The following is a 24,456-nucleotide window of genomic DNA, read 5'->3' as shown; positions in this document are numbered from 1 at the left end:
TGAAATAATAAGATTGACCATTTGTATCTTGGTCCATGATGGTTTTTTATTGATTTTGCTGATCGGATTTCTCCATGAATGGAAAAGGTGTGAATTTATGAGCGGGCTCAATTGGTACAAAGCATTTGTTTCCTACTGAGAAGACCAAGTTCAGCATATGAATGAAAGAAGAATCTAAGATCTACTTTTAAATTCTGTAATCATTTATTTATTTCAGAACGCTCTTTCAGGTTATGAAGTCACTGCAATCACCTTTTTCTTTCTTCATGACCTCAGACCTGTAAGTCACCTGTTTGTTTGGCTTGACTCCACACAATTCTAAATATACAAATAAAAAAAAAATGAGAGCGTGGAAGACAGAATGACAGAGAATATAGGATAATTCCTCACACCCCTATGCCAACAACAGGGCATTATCCTACCCAAAAGAAGCACCCATCCTTATCAACATGTCACACCAGTTACATTCGACTCTGTGATCATAAATATGACACTAATCAAGAAGGAAGGTATGAAAGACTAGTTTGATTGATTCCCAAGGCAGGATTTTGAGTTATCCCACTCATTTGATGACCTTGAACTCTTTAATTATGGTGATAAGGGTTACATGAGTATTCTTTCACCTGAATCTTTTTTTCAATAAAAAATCAAAAAAAATTATAATATATGATTTCTTTGTCAGTAATATCATTTACACTCCACTTTGTGGACATCAACATGACAACTAGGGTTTGACGTCCCAGTCTAGTACCAGTTTTTAGCTACGACTTAAACTTTACATAAAGTTTGGTTTGGTTGGGGTCCATTCTTGTTTGGACCCAGTTCAGTCTTGGTCTGATCAGGTTGACAAGTAGATGTCAAAGTCAAAGTAGAAAACTCATGTTGACTATCAACAAGAATGCCCCTTTGCCTCCTTTCTCTTCATTGCCCCCTCTCCTCTATCTCCCTCTATGTGTCTTTCTCCCTCCAGAGCTCTCTTTCTTTATGGATAATTTTCAGGGTGAATATAGAAGGAAGAAGTTTTCAATAGTGATGAGTTCTTTCAGTGTCCCTTTGAAGAAGTGCTTCTCTTTATCAAGTGGGAACCCACGGATAGTCAAATATGCGGTGACTATGCTAAGCTCAATATAGACCTCCTCGGCAAGTAAGATTTTTATATTTTTTAAAATTTTACTAAAATATTAAATAAATATTTAATGACTTACTTCCAGTTCTCGTCCGTTTTGACCCTTGGACCTAAACCTACTCGACCAACCGGTCCGCCCTAAAATGGCAGACCTACGGTCCTGGTTCCGCGCGGTCTGAGTGATTGATGGCGCACCACCGGCAGCAGCCCCAGATACGTCTTCGGAGACGTCACCGTCGCCCCCGACACCGCCAGCCGTACATGTGCAACCCGCTCGGCAAGCCAAGGCGACGGTACGTACACCTCGATTCAAATATCCCCGGTAACGGACGCCCTATCTTCGTTTTCACGTTCTCGTTTTGTTCGTCATTTGGGTTTCAGTCTTCACCGTTTGCCGTTTTAAAATCGTTGCAACCACATGTCAGGTGGGAGGTTTATCCTGTCCGGATTCCCCTTCCTTCCCCTCTTGTTTTCTCTCTTTCCCCTCGTTGTTTCAGTTTCCTTTGGTCCTAGGTCATAGGGTTTCTTTCTTATGGTGCACAATTTTAATTCTTGAATATATACGAATTCGGCCAATATCATATATTTCAAACCAGTATCTGATATCCGCCAGTGATATATGATATTGGCATCCAAATACTGAGATATCAATTTCTGAAGTATACAATATTTGACACCAATATTGGTTATTCGATCAGACAGATATCCTTTGTATGCGTATCAATTGCCAACACCGAGATCAGTTAGGTGATAGCAAGACTGAAAATTGAGATAAATTTTGATGAGGTAAAATTAGGGAAAGAGAGCTTCAAACATGAAGAATTGAATGGAATTTTGGGTTATGGTAGAATTACAGGAGAGCTAGGATAGCAGTATTTGATCTGATTAAATTCAAATGAGAACAAGTAATAGTGTTCCCTAGTGCTGAATTGGAGGTAATATAGAAGTTAAAGTAGCAAGTTGGGTTGAGGTAGAGTAAAATTGAAATATCTTATATTGAAAAGAGATATAGTCTGAATAGAATACCAGATGTGGAAATGAGATTTCTTCACATGGATTAGGTTTTGTAGCCTACACATTGAGAGTTAGGCTCCGGGGAAAATATCTAGGACAAGATTAGGGTGTAGCTGAACAAAATAAATTCTTGCACAGTACTTATCTTTTATCCCACCTCGATAAATAGTATTACATTAAGTTAGTAGGTGCCTACTTACCTAAGCTGAAAAGCTTAGGATAATGTCAATACTAATACACCCAATTAGGTTTTCCATAGCTACAAAAAACTCATGAAAAAACTGTGCATGCTTTTCATGAAGAAATACACTTGAAATCATGTGTGCTTTTCATGAATAAATACAGCCAATATCATGAGTGTACCGTTTCAGAGTAGTCTGGTCCAGCATTCTGAAGACTCATTGTAGATTACTGAGTTCGAACGCTATGTACCAACTGTCCGTTAAAATATGGTACCCCTGAAAGAAATCAGATCTCACTCAATAACAAGAAGAGATGAGAGAAGGAAGAAGAGAAGAAGAAGAGAAGGATGCACAATTAAGATCATTGTTTATCCCATATTTAGATGATTACATAGGTCGGTAGTTATATTGTCTGTAGTTGTAGTTGTAGTTGTAATATAAAGATAATTATGTTAAAATCATAGCCGTTATAACAGATTATAATGGCTATAACAAGACAAATAATCACCGTTGGATCCTGTCTATGTGTATTCCAAACTATGTTTAATCCTGTCTATGTTTAATCCTATATTTAATCATGACCACTAATCTCATAACGAGTATAAGGGACACATGTTCCATTTTACTAACTACTCTTTATTAATATTCCTATTGGTCCACGTCAGCTCTTTACTGTATTCTGACAATTTGCTGACTCCTCTTCAACCCCATGGTAAAACGTTAACAAAATCACACAAAACTGCTGTGAAAAGAATTCAAAAGTCCATAATGCAGTACCCCCACCATTCCAAGAAGTAGATCAATTGTGTCCTCACAAGGTACACTTCAGTTGCCATATGGATCTTCTTTCAAAATGACATAATATTTCCTAGCTTGTCATGGGAAGAGAGAGAATGTGGTACGATCTGTATCAAATTGCTAAGAAAACGAGAATTCTACTTACAGATGTGAATATCCCACTTATAAGGTAGAGATCCCTCGACTGAGCATCGAGATATCGCCTGTCTTCTTGTAGCTAGCTCCTCTTGATAACATGCGCACTCACGGATGACCCCTTGCAACCTTCAAGAGTCCAACAACCAGAAGATGCCTTTCTTTGAGGTCTCACCTATAATTTATAGGTATTCTTTATTCCTCCTCCCACTCACAGTCAAGACTGGGAGTTAGTGGCCACGTCAGCACCACCAGAGATACAAGGTCTCCTGATGTTTGTTGACTGGTTACCACCCCTTGTTCGGAACTGTATCAGAATGATCCTGAAGGACCTCCTTAAATAAGAAAAAAGGGGCAAGCATTACAGAGAGATAAAATGATGGACAAGAAGAAGGCAAAGGAAGAGCCTGCACAATGTGGGCATGATATGACATTTAAAAGCCTCTTCCTCCAGGCAATCTTTTGGATTACCTCTGATCTTCCTTGGATGCTGCATTCGGTGTGGTGCTTTGTTTTTTATGTCAGACTGATCTTGTTCTTTTGGGGCACTGTGATAGGTTGTCTACCTGGTTGCTGGACATCCATTCAACAGGGTCAGGACTTCTTTAAAACAGCCAACACATACCCATTCAACAGACAGCCTCATGGTTCTTCCAGATCATTCCCTGGAATAAAAATAAGAAGCCACAAAAGGAAATCTTCCTAATGTAGAACACAAATAAAAGACACACCAAAATTTGCCAGCTCACATGTAATTCAAATGGCAAATCTTGCGTGATTCCAGCGAGCATGATGGAGCTACAAGGAAACGAAGCTTTCCCAGGAAAGCAAGTAACATGTGTAGTCTCTCTTAGTCAGAGCGAGCCCACTTCATCCACATAGAAAAACAGTGCCTCGAAAGATGCTCCGGCAGATCTTTCTGAAAACCGTACAGAGGGAGGTTAAATGGTGCTGATTCCAGAAAAAAGAGGGATCATCAACTCAAAAGAAATTCACAAAGAACCATCCGAACATTTCCGGATAGAAACCCATATTCATCAAGATCAGTTAAAAATCAACATTTCTGAACAGAAAAAAAAGTTCCAAAAGAGTAGGTAAAAACACACCATGTTCCAGGGGGAGGAAAAACCATCCGTGGATAGCAACCAAATCCCTCTTCCAGCAAATAAATCTCCATCAGAAACTCTAAAATCAAAAACTTCATCGACATCGGATTTCCTGCCAACTTGTTTCTTGCGCCATTTTCTCTTTCTGGACTTCCTCCTGTAATCCAAATCATCACTGTCAGAGAGGCTTCTGTCAGAAACTTCTCCCGAGCCTATCAAGGAATGCTCCTCAGACTTCTTGAAATTAATTCCGTTCTTGATGAATACTGATTCAAAATACTCGCACTGTTTAGTCTCCTTTGACAAGTTGTAGAGTATAATCCAAGACTCAAGCCCAAGCCATTTAATTGTCATCAACAGGTCAACTCGGCTGCATCGCCTCAGAAGGCTCCAATGGCTTTCACTGCTATAGAGTGTTTCATTCTTCAACAACTCTTCAATTTTACGCGACTCGAGCTCATGTTCTTCCTCCCCAAGAAGACGAATGATCTGGCGGCCTTCATTTATGACAGCATTTACCAGGATAAGGTCATTCAAGGTGATATCTTCAAAATCTGATGCTGAAAGAAGACTCTCAAGCCAGGCGGACGGGTACCCAAAATTCTCACACGCCCATCTAGTTCTTTGCAATTTACAAAGAGAGGTTACAAAATCATGGAGCTCGTGCTCGCCAAGCAGGATCAGAATCCGCTGGCATAAACTTGAAAACTGCTCTTCAATGATAAAGTCTTCTATCATTGCCCAAACGTCCTCTACATTATCCTCGTACATCAGACGGATAAACTGATCCAGAAAGAACTGAGGTTCAATGTGCAGGATTTGACCATCTTTGACAGATTCTGCCAGCTCATCTGAGGACCAAAACTCGGGTACGTGTTCCAGAAAATTTTCCACAGTTTTTAGAATATTCAAATCATGAAAGTAATGCGGTTTTGTCGCAACCACGGCTGGCGATTGACCGTGCCTGCCTTTCCATTCTAGATCTTCCCAGCATATATCTCTGTTGGTAAAAGCAAACTGGGACATTGCCCTTGCACCCTTCCTATGCCCATAATCAGCAGTACAAGCAAAGTGATCGAACCATTTCAATATACGCTTGGGATGCCCTGCAATTACGCCAGTAAATTGAAATGATAGAACTCGAATCATAATAAATGTTGAAAACATACCTAGCCCTAAGAATTCAAAGAGGAGAGATACGTCTTGATGTTGATTCAAAAGGATATACCTCTTAACAGTGTTGTTAAGAAGGATAATATTTTTTTGTGAACCGGTTTCTTTCTCAATGAAATAGGATGAAGAAATTCTTACAAATCCAATCATAGATATTTCATTGGTCAGTAAGAGTAAACAGCAATCTGAATCTTGAAAAAATATCTACACGAGAATCCTTTCGAGAAATATATTTCACAAGATTTCTTCCAAAAAGCTTAAACATCGGATGTAGCATTCTGATAAAAATATGAATAAAATCATACTTCATTGGGAGAATCCAAGAGAAGAGAAAGATTAAAAGTATAAACATCTCGGATACAAAATTGAAGCAAGTGTTCTGACCTTGGAAGAATTTTTCAAGCATGTAGCACTTTCTTGCTAAGAAAGCCCCCGCCTTCGCAGGCTTCTTGTCAAATATCATCCGAAGGATCTGCGCAGCAACTTCTCGCTTAGATGGAGCGGATTCCAGAATCCCCAAGAACAGCTTCTGCTGCTCCGTGTGATCAACATCCCGTACACGCGAAATAGTATTGCAGAACCAAAGACGAGACTCGTATCTGCCGCTAGAAGTGATCACCCGCCAAATCACTGATTCCAAGTTCCGAAGAAGAAGAATTCTCTCTTCCGCCGAGTCGCCTTCACCGCCAACATCGGAAGGCTTCGACAAGAACAAATCGACCATCTCGTCGAACCCTCGACCTACGAAGAAGATTTGAGCAAAACCCACGAAGAAGAAGCAAAATTCGACAAGAATGAACGATTGAGAGGTGAATCCAGTATTATATGTTTGATAATCAATGCGAAGAAGGTTATTTCCATTTATATATAATCAATCACCTTTCCAAGCCATGAACTTACTTCAGCACTTCATTAAGTGGTTAATGAAGTTCATTAACAAATTATATAACTTATAAAAATTGTTTGCGCTTTTGTAGCTTATAATTCTATTCAGTTCGTAGGTGGCCGATTTCTTTACCTTTTTCTGGGTTTTCCATTTTTTTTCTGTTCATCTCTTTTGTGAATTTTCTGTTATATTTAACCAGTAGATACAATTTTGTGAAAAGATTGCTACAATTATTAGTATGAAGCGGTTGATTATTCCTATGATTTCTGTCAGTTTTCATCTTGCTCATTAAATTTAGTATTGGAGACTGTGTTTTTTATTTAATGTCATGGTGTCTTACTCTGGGTGGAAGTGAGAAACATAGTGGCTCAAGAAAAATTAATTTGCTTGGAGTAAAAAAAATTGTTGAGCACAATTTATCAGGGAGAATATTCATCAATAGCCTGAGACACCAAAACTTTGTGCATATCTCTTGCTATAATCTATCTTAGGGAACTGCCGTCCACTGCCATTTTGATGCTAATTATGCGGAGAGGCGCGAGTTTACGAGCGTTTAGGTGCTTATGAGCAGGCGTGAGTTTTTACAAACGGGAGCGATGAATATGAATCTGAATGGAGCGAAAATACGATGTCAGAAATCACGTATTAAGATGGGAATTGCACGGAATAATGCCAATCAACCGTATGATATTGGAAATATTGTAACTAAAACTTTACTCTCCATTAGGACGTAAAAACAGTAATGACATGCTTACTATTCTAGTTATTTGCACCTGTCCTGCACGATTGAAATGTTGAATGAAAAAAAAAATTTTGGTGGAATAAATATTTTCCCACGAACTAAAGTAGATGAAATACATCATTGTCCTTGTCGTCATAAGGCAATGGAACCATGCTCACAACTTCATTAGCATCACAAAACTCTGCGTATTCATGCTTGAGTTCTAATATATCTCGATGTCATGACCAATGAATAATGGTCACTCCACTAGAAGGAATTCAAGATAAATAATTTAGTTAGGAAAGTGTCATGTGCAGACCTTCCACCAACTCAAGGGGATATCTCCCATCCAAGTTGCACAATATGTTACTATACTTCTCAAGCTCTTGCTTTGAAATTGAACATGGCTATGACTTTGGGCAGGCGGCAATAATTGGAACATGTTAGGATTGTCCATGAGCAGGGTTGTCTTCGTCTGCAATATGTGTTATAGCTTCTAAGAGATCTCCTAGATAAGAGAGAATCATGGGGTGGAATAAGGGATCAATGACATTGATTTTTAAAAATGACTCTAGTATTTCTGCACTTGCAATGGTCTGATTGTTCCAAACCAAGATGTGTAATCTGAGAGCTTCACATGCATTGCACTACATGCCATCAAAAGTGCATCTCTATACCACATGGTTTGTAAAGTGCCTGCATTCTCCATGTTTTCTATCAGGGGGTTTGTGAGTTCAAATTTCAATGTGGTGACCTCAATCATTAGTAGCATAACAAACAAAATCCAACCCATTTCACAACGGATTGAGGATGTCTACATCAGAATTGCCCAGGACAAAAATCGATCGTGGGCGGTACATGTCGTCCAGTACGTTACTATAATATATTGAAAATAATTGGGATAGTTATTAAGGACATCAAAGAGAAATGTTAATGGCACTAATAGTGTTAAAGAAAATAATACACTGATGATAGTAGCAAATGCCGATGAAAAATACAAAAATTAATACCATTAAAGTTAATAGAAAACCCACAAAATAAATGTGGAATGTTTGTAAAAAATCTGAAACAACTGAAATGTGTTGAAATTTGAATATTTAAATAAATGAGATTCATGACTATGTATTTATTTTATATACACAATTGATATAAATAAAAACAGTAAGGTAACTTAGTGTGGTAGGACAGTCAAAGGGCAAGGACGAGAAGGACAATACAAGTGCTGGATTTATGTATTGTATAATCTAATTACACTCTGTCTTGTTTACAATCATTGAAACAGAATTGTGTTTATTATTATTATTGTGTAATGATAATAATGAAATTGTTGAATATTAACATAATTATAATGTATTGTTGCAAGCCAATTGTGCATTCAATGTCTTGTTGAATATTTAGTGATAGACATTTATTCATATAATGCACATGGTGTGCTTTTAATCAACCCCGATGATGTGTCCAATGATTATTGAATTATGATGATTCATAATACGGCGATCACTTACCTTTAAATTTATATTAGAAATATTATTATCGGCATAATTTTAGAAAATGACATCATAATGTTAATGCACATGAGATGTCAACTATTTTATGTAATGTCATAACTCCATAAATGACATGAACCAACTTGACTAATCGTTAGGTATAATTGTATTAAAGGATTCATACATACAAATCAGGGAGCTCTTTGCATAATCAGTGATTTTTAGACGGAGAATCTTATGAGTTCCTGAACATTACACCTATTATTTTTTATCTCTTAATCATTTTCCAACGCGTTTCGTCAAGCCAATAAGAGTGCTTCTTGAATTTTCCAAAAGCAAGAAATCTTAATCCATTTGATTCTCTAACTGCGAATAAAAATGTGCAGTGTGTGCACACTATCTAAACTTCTGAAGTCACAGTGATTGTGATATATATCCTGTTTATTACATTGATTCATGTCACCCTCCTTGTTCTATTTATTAGTTCATAATCATAATCCAGAATAAAAGAAGTAGAAAAAATCATATAATGATTGGTACTATGACATCATTATTTGTGACGTAATAATGACACATTTTTCTGATAATAAAAAACACAAAATATCAAATTATTTCAAATAATTCCAAACAACATATTTTAGTTCATAAACATATTAAAAATATATGCTCTGAGCTAGTTTTTCTGCCCTTACTATTTTAATGTCATAAAATTCTTGAAATATAATTTCACTTGGAAATATTATTTTCTTTACTAGTATGATATCAAAAAATTCCTTAAAAGTACCCAAAATCCAAAAATTCAGAATATTATTATAAACACAATCACTTTTAATCGCTTTAATCTTGAGAACACACATATAAAAATATGAGAGAAAATCCATGATATTGATCCAATAATTATAATGTCATCACCAACCTTTACAGAGGATATAAACAGAAAAATGATAATACTTGGCCACACAACTATAGTTCAGGGACTCGGACATGACGATTTTCTCATCCCCGGACAAAAAAATTGTCCTGTCTGAGGATACAGACAAATTTTGGGATGAAAATTCGTCTTGGGGACCACCTGACGGGATGGTTTGCGTCCCGTGGGACGAAAAAACCGTCTGTCCGGAGGTCTCGGATGATGGATGGACGGACGGATGTGGACGAAAAGCAGCCGGATTCACATCCGACGGTTAAGATCTCGCCACGGGGCCTCGCTATGACAATTTGCATCAAGGTCCTTGTGTTTTTTTCGCACGTGCAAACTGACGCCGCTCAGAATTAATTGTATATATGTCCATTTGCATTCTCTCTCCTCCATATTTACCTTAAAATACTTAGAAAAATCTATATTAATATATTAAAAATATAAAATGAGATTTTTTCGTCTGGGACAAATTTTGGGACGAAAATTCGTCCAGGGAGGACTGGACGGGACAAAAAACCATCCCGAGATCATTGAACGGGACGGTTTTTTGTCAGTGGACGAAAAACCGTCCCCTCCTTCGTCCCTGAGCTAACATCGGACGTAGGACGGGATGAAATTTGTCCCCCCCCCCGTCCTTTGTCCACGTTCGGGACTAACCATGCAACAAAAGCAAGCTGCTTCAGCACCACCAAAAACCGCATTACTGCACATCAGAGTAAGAGCATCAGTGCAGACTAGGAGTTTCACTAAACAAAGACGATGATAAACCAAGCAGTACGCAGGGGGTGTCGAGCACGCCAATAAACTCTTAGAAACCTTCAACTATTACATATATGAAAAAAGAAAAAAAAAACTATTACATATATAAAATCTCATAACCCTTGGGTTTGTCGTTTTAGGCACCATATTTTTGGCAAAAAAAAAAAACTAAACCAGTGGTGGAAGGAGGGAGAGTGTTATCTCCGTCATCCGAGCATTTCCGGGCCGTCAACCGGGCCCAATACGTGGGCCACATGAGTCCACGTGGAATAGTCATCACTGACACGTGGCAGTAAAATGCCACGTGTCTCCGAAGTGGAGTCTTGAATATAGCGAGAGAGAGGGAACGAGTGGTGAGGACGATCCGAAGAACCGGCCCGCGGTGTTGATCAGCCACACGATCGATCGTCTGGATCATATCCGATCAGATCTTCTCCAATCTCCATCGAAGCTCTCTCACTGGATGGAAGATTCCCTGCCAGGCGACGCCGTCCTCCTCAATTCTTCGAGTTCATCCCGGGAACCCCGAGTTTTGAGCGAATTTCGAATTTGACATCGTGATTTCCTCTCCGGTTCATGGCCGATTGATTCCCCAAGACCTCGATTACGATGATGCCGCTTGTCTGTTCGGCCTCGCCTAGCTGTTCCTCTCACTTCCCGGTGAGTGCGATGCGTTTAGGGTTGTTTTACCGTGCTTTGCCGATCTGCATTTTCATGGGTTTGGATTTATTACGCATTTTTCACCCCCGGAAATGATGAGATGCAGAGGTTGGATGATACTGGGCTTCAGACCTTTTCCTTTTTTGAATGATCAATTATTGGTCTGTTCATGATGCCGGCCTGGTATCCATCTGTGACAGCTTAATTGTGCAGTAATCAATGAATGATCGCAGCTTAATTGGAGAAAGCTTAGACTGTTATTTAGATTGGGCTTGAAGTCTGGTACTCATGTTCTTCATTTTTTTACACGCGGGTGTGCTTTCATGCTCCTCAAATTTCATAAACGCCGATGGTGTTTAGGTCTACTCACAGTAAAAACTTCCAATTAAAACTTTATTTTTAAGAAAAGAGGGAAGATCACCCGAGAACGTCGATGAATCCGAACTTCCAATTTAAATTGTGGCCAGGAGCTACATCTGTTGGATGAAAATTATTACTCTTGTTATTGTCAATTATTCTCCTCTTTTTTAAAATTTTCAATGCAAGTTCTTAAATGGTGCTTCTTCAGATTTCTTTTCCTGCAGGTTCAAGGAAGATATCTTTATTATGGAGAAGCGATGAGAAATGCCTTCTAGATGGAAAAGGATTTATCTACCCACAAGGTGGGATTCATAAACATGAAACATTCTTCAGACCCCATGCTTCGGGATATTCGCATTCACTTGTCATGGAAGCACCGGAGTCTTGCCCTAGTTCTACAGACTCCTCCATATTTTCTCCATACCCGAGTTATTTTGATGACAATGTTCGTACTTATGCAAGTGAGGACACTGACACTTTGCCAGAGAAGTGGAATTCTTACGCAAAAGCAGTAAATGTGACTTATTCAACAGAAGCTGATCAGGGAAGTGCAGCAGTTGTAGCAGAACCGCCATTAAATATTGAAAATTTTCTTGATGCTCCCCAATCTGGCGACGTGCTACTGAACATTGATGGATCTTCAACCAATAACTCCGATATTCTTTCTGAATCTACAGTTTCTGGATCTCTTTCAGTGTCTGGCTCCATCCCTGAAAGTTCATCTTCCTTTTCTCTAGATGATATTTCCAGCATAAAAGAGAATGTTAGCGATTTGTTTGCCGGAATTCGGGATTCGTCAAATGCTTCTGTATCTAACACACAAAAATCAATTGAAGACGCATACGAAAATCTTGTTTCATCCATCACGAAAACTGCTGAGAAAGGAACGGATTCAATGGATAGTGTAATCAGCAGATTTATGTCTTCGTTTGAGAAGTCCAAGGATCAAGCCGGAGACAAATTAACAGTCGTCTCGAGCAATCTGAAGGGGAACTTTAGTGAAGCTGGTGGTATTGCTGTTGATGCGTTAAGGAAAGCCGTTGTATCATTTGAAGGTTTCCTGTCAAATGCAACGACATTTTTTGTGTTCTCTTATGAATTAGCCAAGTCTTTCCTTCCCTCTGAGCTTCAGGAGGCAGTAAATTCTGCAGAAGAGAAATCCTCGCTAGTCCTTACTCCAATCAGTTTTGCTTTTGGGAAGGTAAGCTTATGGACACACCATGGCTAATAGTTTGATTATTTACTTTGATTATTCGATAAGTTAATTATTTGGTTATGTCGTTGAACAGGCTTACGTTGCTATTGAAGGAGTTGAGAGGAGTATTGGCATTGATCCTAATGATCCGCTAGTCCATCTCATACTACTTGTTGCAGGGTCTGCCACTTTTGGGTTCGTCATCTACCTTTTGAACTGTGCATTTTTTTCTCAAGTATCACATCTAATTATAGTTCCGGATCGTCTCGGACCTGGACAAAGGACGGGACGGTTTTTCGTCCATCGACAAAAAAACCGCCCCGTCCAATAATCTCGGGACGGTTTTTCATCCTGTCCAGTCCTCCCCGGGACGAATTTTCGTCCTGAAATTCTTCCAGGATGAAAAAACACATTTTATATTTTTAATATATTATAATAGATTATAATATATTATAAATTGTCCTAGCGAGGCGACGTGGCAATATTTCAACCGTCAGATGTGAATCCGGCGGTTTTCCATCCAAATTCGTCCGTCCACCGTCCGGAGACCTCCGGACGGACGATTTTTTCGTCCCACGGGACGAAAACCATCCCATCCTGTGGTCCCCGGGGACGAATTTTTGTCCCGAAATTCGTCCATACCCTCGGACCGGACAATTTTTTCATCCAGGGACAAAAAATCGTCCCGTCCGCGTCCCTGCACTATACATCTAATTCTACCTCTTTTCTAGGTATTCTTACTGGCTTCTTCTTTATGGCGGTTATTCCGGAGACTTGTCCCCAGAATTAACATTTGAGTTGCTAAACAAAGAGGACAATGTGGCGCTCGTTGATATCCGGCCTGAGGCAAGAGGCTGTAATTTCACCTGACTTTTGCTTTAATATAACGTTTCTACTCTATACCACTTCAATGAGATGATCCCTTTTTTATTTATAATTTTTCTGATTTCGCATTTTTTGTGTGAATTGGCTGAAGGATCTGAGGGAGAGAGACGGGATTCCTGACCTGAGGAGAAGAGCGCGGTTCAAATATGCAAGCGTCGGTGTTCCTGAGGTTGGTTGAATTTTATGGGTTTTTGTGCATTATTTCGCCTCTCCCTTTGGTTGAATTTTATGGGTTTTTATACCTCTAGATTATCAGTTCTCTTTGTTTGTCGAATAGTTTTTCCCTTGCGTCGTTGTTTATTCATGCATTCTTCTTCGTCAGTTCTTTTATTTCTATAACTCAACCCGATGAGATTATAACTTTAATTACTGTCAATTTGAAAATTTTCAATTATTTTTGGTTGATTTCATCGTTTCAGGTCGATGGTTCTGTGAAAAAACTACTTCGTAGCGGCGAAGAAGTTAACGAAGCCTTAACCGCATCGATCATCCGCAACCTGAAGATTGTGAAAGTGAGTAATATTCTTAGAGTCATGAAGCGAATAAGATACTGATTCAATTATACAACTTTTACTTGTGTGTAGAACGGAACGAAGGTGATAATTTTGGATGCCGGCGGCGAGCAGTCGAAAAGTATTGCAAGATCCTTGAGAAAACTTGGTGTCAAGGTAAGTGTGATTGCGAAAATAAATTTATATGTTAAAAATCTATTCTGAAGTTCATTTTTCGGAATTGCAGACAACTTATCTGGTTGGAGGTGGCTACCGCTCTTGGATGAAAAATGGTCTTCGAATCAAGGAACTAAAACCTGAGACCGCTCTTGATATCATTAATGAGGTAAAATTTTCCTTCTCGGCTACTTATTCGGAAAATTCGAATAATATCTAATTTACAGGAAGCTGAGGCAATCTTGGAGGAGATCAAGCCAACGCCTGTATCTATCATTGGCTATAGTTTGGTAAGAATTGAGCTTCGTAGACTTATTTATTCCTTTATAAAATGCGTCTAATTCTGAGTTCATCAACAGGGGGCCGCTGCTTCATTGTACGCTTTGTTCGGTGAGCTCACCTCCAATCACACTAATCTTTATCTCTATAATGAATAAATTATTGGGTGAGATAACATCTGATGTTAGTGTGGGCAGAATTTTTGACTTAGTTGTATTTTCTGCAGAGTGGGAGAAGACGTTACAACTCATCGGAGTGATCGGCCTGGGTCAGGTATATTATAATTTTGTTTCAAAATTATAACGATGAATACAATATATCCTCTTCTTTAATTGTATTTTTATAATTGGGTTTGAAACCCATTTTTATTTTCCTTGTTGGGCAGTCTTTGTACAGGAGGTTTTCTTCCTACCAGAGTTCAGAGGATCTGAAGGCGGATCTTGGGTAACTTTTTTTTAAACTTATGTTTTAATTATTTTTTTCTGAGGTAACTTTTTTTAGAATTTTAATTGTTTTTTGTTCTTTAGCCGGTTGCTGAGTCCGCTGACGTTGGGGGCCCAAGCGCTGTCACGAGTCGCCGGGAACGAGGAGAGCAAGCTTGGGCTTGCCACGTCACCATCATCGACGGCTGTCCAAGATCGCGTCATCCAGGCCGCCGCCAAGCACGAATCTCAGCCGTCCGATTCCGACGATGGCCAGACCCCTCCCGTCGAGCCCGCCCCCGCCGCGGAGGCCTGACGGCAACCCGAACCCCGTTCCATCTCTCTTTTTTTCCTTTTTTGTATAAATAAACTTATCAAATAATATTTGAAAATATTAACAATCTTAGCTATCTCTGTATAATATCAGATTCATGGACAACGATGACGTCATTCACACGTCAAATCTGTTCAAATCTTTTCTTTCATGACGTCATCAGTTTGTATAAACTAACTTATTAAATAAAAATTAAAATATTAACAAGCGTATTTGTATTTCGATTAAAGGCAATGGTGACGTCATCAACACGTCGACCGTGTTTAAATCTTTTGGTATAAATAACCTAATTAAATAAGAATTTGAAAAGTACTAACCCTGTTTAAAACCTGCTTTGAGGGCATTCACGGTATTTCCTTTAGCAAGAACTAGCCGTTACGGGGCCCAGCGCAACGTCTCTCTGCCGCAACGGTCACATTGCAAGACGCTGTCTCCATAAATTCACTCACGAGCATCGCTCTTCGATCATCGCAAGAAACCCTAATTCTGCCCCCTTCTTCCTCCTCTCCACAAACCTCGATCAAGATCTTCAATCAATCGATCGTTTGATCATCAGCGAGATCGCCATGGGAATCACCTTGAATCCGCCGCCGCAGGGAGGAGTAGAGGTGTCGCCGCGGCACTACCACGCGCACAAGGCCTTCCTCCTCTGCAACTACGTTCTCCTCGGCGCGGCGTCGAGCTGCATCTTCCTCACTCTCTCGCTCCGCCTAATTCCCTCTCTGTGCGGCTTCTTCCTCATCCTTCTCCACGTTCTCACCATCGCCGGCGCCGTCTCGGGATGCGCCACAGCCTCAGGATCGGGATCGGACCGCTGGTACGCGGCGCATATGGTGTCCACCGTGCTCACGGCCATCTTCCAAGGGGCCGTGGCCGTGCTGGTGTTCTCTCGCACGGGCGATTTCCTCGGAGATCTCAAATCTTACGTTCGGGAGGAGGACGGGATGGTGATTTTGAGGATGGCGGGGGGGCTCTGTGCCGCGATTTTCTGCCTCGAGTGGGTTGTTCTTGGGCTCGCCTTCATGCTCAGGTACTATGCTTATGTTGATGCTGCCAGGCGGAGCAACAAGGTCCAGCAGGATGATTTGTCCACCTGGCCTTGGCCCTTCCAGGTTTAGTGCCGATCCTTAGCGGTTCTGTGTGAATCACAAGATTCTGATGTTTGTAGTTTTTTTTCCGGGAATTAAATTTTTTCATTTCTTTGATGGGTTCGTCGGTTCGGTTGCATATGATAACGTTCTGATGAACAGAGCGAGAAAACAAGAGAGATTTGCATCATTTGATCGCTGAATAAGTGCCATTTAGTTATTTTCCTCCTGTAGCCAAGAAAGAATACGTATAATAAAATATAAGAAAAATCTTTGTCAGCTAAGCGAGTCTGATTGAGAACGTAAATTAGTGACATATTTTTACATAATCATTAAATAAGATATTAAATAATAAAATTAAAATGAATAAATTAAATTGTTTAAAATAAAAAGATTAGTTTAAAATAAAATCATTCACAAAATAAAAAAATCTGAAAACACCTTTCACGAACAATATTTTTACATAATAAACTATTAGTAATAAAACTAAAATAATTTATTTTATTCATATTAATTATTTTAAAATAAATAGTTTTGATATCATGAAGCAACATGTGAAAAAATTAAATTATAAATATAAATAATTTGCTGAAAATAATTACTGACGAGGGAAAAAATCACCAGAAGTAAGGACAAGTTGTAATTATGTGTCTCTCAAATCACGTCAAGCTAAGTAGAGGAAATATCTCAAATCACTCACTTGTGGTTGATGTTGTGTATTTCAGATACTTACGTGTTCTGTTATGTGCAGATTTGAGATGCATGATGTAAGGAGAATACATGGATCTGCTTAATGCCAGAACAAGTCAATAAATATCTGGTATTGCATGAGATAAGCAAATCACTTTCCCAATAAACCTTTGGTAGACTACTTGATCCACACGTTTCACTCCTTTACTCTGTGATCTGTATTTTTAATGTTAGTACTTATTGTTTTCAAGGTATACTGTCTAGAAAACCTATCTCGGCTAAAAAATCAAGAATACAATCCTATTGAGATAGCGATGTGCCAAAAGGTAAATAAGACAATTCAATAACTCATCCATGATTTTTTTTTTTCAAATTCTTTAGACACTTTAATTTCTGTTAGATCGCCACCTGTTACTGTTATCTAATCTACATAAACTAACTCATTTGCCCATTTTTTTGTTCATATTCTGTTTATGAATAATGTATGGTAGTGATTAATTTTATTTTTGTTTAAGTGTTTCTCTACAGAAGAAAAATTTCCAAAAAAAAAGCCCTGGGAGACTGTTTAGTACCCAAATAGTTTCGCTCATATGGCAATTTATTTTATCAAATCTATAGGAGAAATGCATTTTTACACCATATTTATGTAAATTCATACCTAAATAGAATACAAAGACATAAATATCCTTTATGAGTATGATCTCCCGGACCAAGAAAAAATATTTTTTAAATACATTAACCTAAGGCTTAAATTTCGTTTGGAGGATTACAGGACCAGGAATGGCTATTATTCAAAATTTTTTTTGATAAATATTTGGAATAGAAAAGGGGATTGTGTGAAGTGGACACTAGTTAATTAAATACATAAATGTTCATTTTTTTTTGTCTCGGTATACCAACATTTGCCAATGAATATTGCTTGGTGAACATTGATCTCTTCGCAAAAAGTATGGATGATGCACTAAGTCCAAATATTGGGCCTACCCATTAAAAAATATATATTCCTAATGATTTTTCCTCCCTCGTCCCTCCGTTATTTTTAATCAAAAATGTCTGTTTTACCTCTCCCTGAGTAAGATATTGTTCTGATACATGTCTTGGGTCAAGTATTTTAATAAGCCGTACTGTCTCAGTGAAACTTTTAACTAACTAGGTAATGTTACAATATGATATCATGATTGATTAATATTATCAAAAACTTAGTAAATATAAATGATATCAGGATCTGATATACTTAATGGTAAAGAACCACTTTGCTGTGTATCCGCATTACACCATTGGTCACAAGTCTTTCGTGATAATGATATATCTCCACTAATGATGTTACAAAATACTGAGCGCATTCATTGCGATAATTACACAAAGATAATTTTATAATAATGTATAAATTTCTTGTATGAATCATGTGAGAAAATTTTACTCTACCTAACCTAGCCCCCAAGATGATGAGATATGAAAAATATTCTACTCAATTCCTCATTTTGTATAATACCTCGACACCGATGATATGGTATAAATTCATAAAGGTTTGTAAAGACTTAATACAGATATACCAGATTTAGCCACTCCTTAAATTCTTAAGGATACACTTCTCTTTGAGTTCTCAAGAAGTTATTGCACGGAAAACTGATTGGTTAATATATTACATGTATTAATTAAAGTGGCGATGTTACCAATGATAAAGATGTTGAAAATGTAATTTGTATTTGATTTTTATCTCAATTATTTTAATAAACTTATACTAATTTTAATGGTTAAATAGATAGAAGGAAATGAAGGAAAACATATATTTTTTATGGTTTAAAGTCATGAAATGACATCTATGTTTATTTAGTGTTACTCATCAAAATCATTGTCTTAATTTATACACCCATATTCTAGATGTTGGTGGGACACACAAAATCCAAACAATATGATACACTTATTTTATGCCCAATTGTCTAAGGTCACAGATATATTTTCCTATTTACTTAAATTGTTATGAAACTCATGTCCTCATGTAAATATAATGATAAAAATATTACGATATGTTAATCTGTCGAATGGTTTTTTAGTATTGGAAATAAGAGGAGAGTACTGAGGAAGGAAAATTTTAAGCAAACTTATTTTGAATGATTTTGCCACTATGCATGCATTAAAAACATTAAATTGTTCCCCTTCTCTTAGTATTGCACTATTATAGGAAATTTGAGGATCCTTATCTTAGAATATAATTTTATTGTCTTTTTTTCATATTTAAAATCATCATCATGGACCCATCAGTCACATATAAGTCATTTTTTTATTGTTATTCTAAATTTGGCATAAATTCTAGAATCAAATTTGCATCCAAACGAGTCGACTCTTAAGATTTTTTAACTCTAAGGGAAGATAAGCTCAAATTAATCTACTTAATTAATGAGTCAAAGTATAAAAGATTCATTTTAAATTTAAAAGCATTTTTATTTGATTTTTAAGTTTTAGTATATATTTTAATTTTATTAAAAATATAAAATTTCTTCACAACTCCAAGAATCTTAAATATACTCTGAAGACATGGGAAGAGTGATTATTTCTAAAGTGGTTATATCTTATTCATTTGGAATACATTCTTACTGATGTTTTAGTCATTTAGTTATTTCTTAATAAATGAATACTGACTTTGGTGACTAATTTAAGATTCTATGTGTGATTCTTAGATATTTTATTTATTTTAGATGTGAATAAATTCATCCTTATAAAAATCATATAGAGTACACTAATTACTACAACTATTTTCATGCAACTTTGGAATAGTCCTCAAGTCTACTATTCTGAGAATTCTCCTTGCCGGAATCTTTTTTGCATACCATAATCTTGACATTTTGAGTTATGGATGAGCCTTAAGATTATCTAATGAAACTTAATATGATATAGATGCCATCTGAAGGAATTAATCTCGAATATTTGGCTTCAGATATTTTTCCTCAAGCGTTAAGAGGTCGTTAAAAAAATTAACATTATAAATTATAGTATTTAATTCTCTTGAATAAATTTTAGATCACAGTAGAATCTCCAAATCTCTTTTTCAAAGGGGAAAAACACCTTAGACATGCTTGGACCAAATATACAAGAATAAACGTGAAGAGAAATACAACAAGATATATTAAAAATACTTTTTATAAAATATAAGAATATATCACGGTATTTCCCATATTATTAATTAATTAATGTGTTTTGAGTGGTTATATACATTATAAGAGAATAAATTCAAAGGAACAAATCTTAATGGAAGGATTAAGCATTATTAAGAAATTTTTTTTGATAAAGCATCCACATACACAACTTTAAGAGGAGGAAGTGAAAATGCGACCAGCAACAAAATAAAAAATTGGAACAACGAAATATGTGGATATAAGATTTTGCGTTATCTTTCAGAATGAAACTTATTACATTTATAAATCACATCAGGATAATCAAAATTTGAGTGGAGATTTATGATTTTTTATCATTATTAATTATATTAATAAAGAACCAAATCGCCCATCTGTTATTGACCTATTATAATGTATAATTTGATGATAATAAAATAAAGAGTCCTAGGTTAAATTCCATAGATCATACAAAATTATATTACTAAGTTATTAAAAGAATATCATGAACCAATGATTGGTTGTAATACATACTACATGCTCATTTTTCTCAGCACTATTGCAGAATGCTTCCTCTTTGACTTGGTCACCACGACTAGTGATGGTCAAATGAAATCATGTACATAATATTTTTATTAGTTTTCAAACTCTAAGCCACTTACATAATATTTTTGATTAATTTAAATAATTATATATTCAATATTTTCATAATTTAACTAATATCATTATAATAATATTCATATATGAATCTGGCCATATTGTGCACTTGAGGGGTACATTAATCTAATTTTTATGGACATATTATTTTTAAAAATAATCTCATAATGACTGTTAGGTTGACTGGAAAGGCTAGGGACTGAGAAAACATTTCAAGAGAAAACCTTTGATTCTCCTTAATTATATGAATATATCATCAACATCAATATCTCTGGTGAACAATAAAAATGATGTATTATATTTGTATGCGGATAAAAAGGCATGGTATGAAAGATAATTACTGTTTTTAGTTTCCTACATTACTTTGCATTGTATTGTCATTTAATAAAATAACTATGATTCTAGCTCAAGTTAATAATGACCTGATATTATATTGATACACCATAGTGATCCTCTCGCATACCCATTTTTGATTATTATACATGATGTTTATGCAGGAAAATGTTTACAAGATATCATCTAATATGCATATTGGAAAATTGAAGATACATTCTGATTAAAATCTGAAAATTTTGATGTGTATCATATAATGCTAAAATCCTTCAGTCAGTCTGTAGTATAAAAATATCAAACACTGTGAGTAATATTTTCATTTCACATATATTAAAATCTTCATTTTTCCAAAATATCTTATTTTTGATGAATTTATAAAAAAATAAATCTCTTCTCATGATCAGCCAAATTATTCTGATCAGTAACTTATTAATATTGTTATGAGAATAGGGAGTTGTTTTAAAGATAAAATATAAATTTATGATATGTTTACATGATTATTTATACAGTAAGTTTATATGATTTTACATGGTTCTTTATAATATTTTTGTTGATGATTTAGGTCATAAGGTTTTGATGTTGTACTTGTTAACGTTGTCTGATTCCTCTTCTCCATCATCCCATATCGATTGCAAAGTTTATTCTCAGCACAAAATGAACATTTAATGATCACATGATGTCAGATGCTTCACATAGTGAGCTGCACCCCTTCAACTATACTTCAGTGTTGATAGAGAGGAAGCAGTCAGGTGGAGCGCTTATTGTTGAGACTGAATGGAAATCCTGTGAAAGACTAGTTAGAGGACGGTTGTTGATGAACGTCAAGTTTCGAGGTTTAATTTGTCATTCATAAATTCAGTTAATAAAATTTAGATGAAACCTTGGATATAATAAATACGATTATATAGTGATGAAAAGGGTCTTCCCTATAGGAAATGAAGATTACCAAATCAACGACTTTTGATATTATGATTGGGAAATGAAAAGATATATTTTATAAGATATATGTAAGAAATATGTGACATGAGAATTTCACAACTAATAGTAGATATATGTAATAGTTTGTGCATATATATGGATATGGGGGTCATAGTCATGATGATTATGGGGGATTCAAATTAAATGTGATGGATGCTTGTGGATGAATGTTGATGAAAAGATGTAATGGATGGATGTTGATGGACAGATGTGGATGAATGTTGATGGACATATGTAATGGATGTATGGATGTGGATGGATGTTAACGGACATATGTAAGGGATATATGAATGTGGATGGATGTTGATGGACATATGTAATGGATAGATGGATATGGATGGATGTCGATGGACATATGTAATGGATGCTGATGGACTGATGTAATGGATTAATATATGTTGATGGACAGATGTAATGGATGGATGGTTGTTGATAAACGGATGTGATGGATGTGTAAGGATGCATGCTGAATACGATGATTATTTAATTTTAAGGAACTTTTTTCCATTAGGAAAAAAGTGATTTGTGGTAATAGGAGAAAGCCCTCCTACTTCTCTTATGCATTTCTGATTTAATCAACAAATTTCACCATGAAAATTGATGTATCTTAAACTCACTTTATTTCCTGCAATGAATGGATCTCATGTTGATGGACATATGGATGGATGGATGTTGATGGATATATGTAATGGATAGATGGATGTGGATGGATGCCGATGGACACTTAGTGGATGCTGATGGAATGATGTAATGAATGGATGTTGATGGATATATTGTAATGGTTGTTGATGGACTGATGTAATAAATGAATGGATGTTGATGTAATGCTGCTCTCTCCTACTCCCGATCCATCTACCTATGAAGGTGCTTGCACAACCCCGCTATAATGTTATGGTTTCTTTAAAGTTGATGTTTTTTCTTTAAAATGTGCACTTATGAATGCTGGGTAATAAGTTTTGTATTAGGTGTAATTTCTCAGTAATCATTTTTTAACTCTTTAAATGATGGGTAATACGTTTTGTGTTAGGTGTAATTTCTCAATAGTAATCTGTGAACTCTTTAGATGATGGGTAATAAGTTCTGTATCATGTGTAACTTCTCAGGAATGATTTGTGAACCCTTTAGACGCTGGGTAGTAAGTTTTGTATCACGTGGAATTTATTTGTAATAATTTGAAAGCCGGGTAATAAGTTTTGCTTTACATGGAATCTCTCAACAATAATTTTTGAACTCTTTGAATGATGAGTAATAATGTAATGTGGATGTGTTTAATATTAGGGAGTGGCTTTACTTTAAGTTATAAGTGACACATATGGACTGTATAATACATGCACGGCTAAATCATTCGAGTTATTAACTACTGCTAGATGATTTTTTTTAATCAGTATAAATCATTCTACATTCAACAAAATAATGGGCATGCTAATAGTTCTAGATGTATTTATGTCTTAAATTATATTTGCATAGGAATCATAGAGATTCGATTAAAATTATGGAGAAAACTCGAGAGCTTTAATGTATCTTCATTTACTTATTGAAGTCAATTAATACATGTATAATTTTGTTCCTAGTCTTCTCTGGGTTTCATGATTTTGTAATCCATAGAGTTTTAGTAAGGTCAACTTATGGGAATCTTTCTTTTCTTCCTCCTAATCTGGAACTTTTTTGTTTCTCCTGCAATTGTAATTGAAGCTTCTATGTAATGCTGTCAGGCCCCAAAGTACGTGGTATTTCTGCATTGAGGCATGCATGCTAACTGTCGAGGATATGCCCATATAATTGGGCTCGAGATACGAGAACAAGTTTGTAGCGTGGACACCACACGCATCATGAGTGGTGATGCACATCCTTAATATTTGAAGCCAAGGCCTACATGGTGCTCGTACTCTCCAGTGCACAAGTGTGGGGGATCAGGGTAGGTTGTGCACACAGACAGTGGATGCTGCGCTCGTATGCCACCGAGGACACACAGCATGGGTGCAAGAAGAGGCGCACGAGCCATCCAGGATGTGCACTAAGGCTGTTGAGGGATGGCGCATGGAGACTAAGGCATGGTGCATGGAGCGCTGAGACTACTGTGGGACGTGGGGCACTCCTGTGTGTAGTGTTGCAGCATGTAGGTGCCAAGGCTTGGGGCACCGAGCACAGTGGTGTTGATGCAGGCCAAAACAATAGGGGTTAAGAATGTGCACCAATCACAGAGGGTGCTACGGATGGACATTGGGGACATGTGGTATGACTGACGGGTGGAGCACTGAGGGCTACGGCTCATAGACGCACAATGCGTGACCCGAGGGCAGGCTTGTAGTGGCAGTTTCCACAGGGATGCGAGCTCAAGGCTCACAAACGCTACTACCCAATGGTGCGTGTTGCGCCCTGACTCATTACCTCTGTATCATCCCTGGTCATCTCTTTTGTAATGAATACAACCTTTGATGTAATTCTACTCATTATAATATAATGTTCAGATTTCATGCTAAGGGCCTAGCCC

General features: G+C 36.9%; 3 protein-coding genes across 7 annotated transcripts; 2 read left to right on the top strand and 1 right to left on the bottom strand.

The window, feature by feature from the left end:
* Window positions 1–2,313: 2,313 nt before the first annotated feature.
* On the bottom strand, window positions 2,314–6,357 carry LOC144705773 (uncharacterized). Of its 5 annotated transcripts, none has more exons than XM_078578594.1 (5): window positions 5,919–6,357; window positions 4,362–5,467; window positions 3,727–4,174; window positions 3,266–3,590; window positions 2,314–2,598 (listed from the first exon to the last, which is right to left on the bottom strand). In XM_078578594.1, exons 1-3 carry the CDS (start codon window positions 6,256–6,258, stop codon window positions 4,106–4,108), a joined length of 1,515 nt encoding a protein of 504 aa, XP_078434720.1. In that variant the 5' UTR covers window positions 6,259–6,357; the 3' UTR covers window positions 2,314–2,598; window positions 3,266–3,590; window positions 3,727–4,105. The 5 variants fall into 5 exon arrangements, with proteins under 5 accessions (XP_078434720.1, XP_078434723.1, XP_078434721.1 ...); XM_078578597.1 differs by lacking the exon at window positions 2,314–2,598 and having other exon boundaries at window positions 3,068–3,590; window positions 3,727–3,828; window positions 3,987–4,174; XM_078578595.1 differs by lacking the exon at window positions 2,314–2,598 and having other exon boundaries at window positions 3,068–3,590; window positions 3,727–3,920; window positions 4,005–4,174.
* A 4,317-nt stretch (window positions 6,358–10,674) lies between these two features.
* On the top strand, window positions 10,675–15,185 carry LOC144705375 (Rhodanese/Cell cycle control phosphatase superfamily protein). The gene is made up of 13 exons (XM_078578004.1): window positions 10,675–10,966; window positions 11,535–12,527; window positions 12,616–12,716; window positions 13,253–13,367; window positions 13,498–13,575; window positions 13,826–13,918; window positions 13,991–14,074; window positions 14,145–14,243; window positions 14,302–14,364; window positions 14,434–14,464; window positions 14,580–14,626; window positions 14,739–14,797; window positions 14,881–15,185. Exons 1-13 carry the CDS (start codon window positions 10,916–10,918, stop codon window positions 15,089–15,091), a joined length of 2,025 nt encoding a protein of 674 aa, XP_078434130.1. The 5' UTR covers window positions 10,675–10,915; the 3' UTR covers window positions 15,092–15,185.
* A 395-nt stretch (window positions 15,186–15,580) lies between these two features.
* On the top strand, window positions 15,581–16,312 carry LOC144706056 (uncharacterized). Its single transcript, XM_078578930.1, has one exon. It carries the CDS (start codon window positions 15,676–15,678, stop codon window positions 16,225–16,227), a length of 552 nt encoding a protein of 183 aa, XP_078435056.1. The 5' UTR covers window positions 15,581–15,675; the 3' UTR covers window positions 16,228–16,312.
* Window positions 16,313–24,456: the final 8,144 nt, after the last annotated feature.

The sequence above is a fragment of the Wolffia australiana genome, chromosome 7 (genome assembly GCF_029677425.1).
Source record: "Wolffia australiana isolate 7733 chromosome 7, ASM2967742v1".
Taxonomy (NCBI): Eukaryota; Viridiplantae; Streptophyta; class Magnoliopsida; order Alismatales; family Araceae; genus Wolffia; species Wolffia australiana.
This window is presented reverse-complemented; position numbering and strand designations above follow the sequence as displayed.

Excerpts from the sequence above, each read along its gene's own strand:
- LOC144705773 (XM_078578594.1), bottom strand. The coding sequence starts at position 6,258 with ATGGTCGATTTGTTCTTGTCGAAGCCTTCCGATGTTGGCGGTGAAGGC. Across the intron at positions 5,468-5,918 it reads GCTTGAAAAATTCTTCCAAG|GGCATCCCAAGCGTATATTG; the intron begins GTCAGAACACTT and ends GCGTAATTGCAG. Across the intron at positions 4,175-4,361 it reads TTTCCTCCCCCTGGAACATG|AAAGATCTGCCGGAGCATCT; the intron begins GTGTGTTTTTAC and ends TACGGTTTTCAG.
- LOC144705375 (XM_078578004.1), top strand. The coding sequence starts at position 10,916 with ATGATGCCGCTTGTCTGTTCGGCCTCGCCTAGCTGTTCCTCTCACTTC. Across the intron at positions 12,528-12,615 it reads TCAGTTTTGCTTTTGGGAAG|GCTTACGTTGCTATTGAAGG; the intron begins GTAAGCTTATGG and ends GTCGTTGAACAG. Across the intron at positions 14,365-14,433 it reads CTATCATTGGCTATAGTTTG|GGGGCCGCTGCTTCATTGTA; the intron begins GTAAGAATTGAG and ends GTTCATCAACAG.
- LOC144706056 (XM_078578930.1), top strand. The coding sequence starts at position 15,676 with ATGGGAATCACCTTGAATCCGCCGCCGCAGGGAGGAGTAGAGGTGTCG.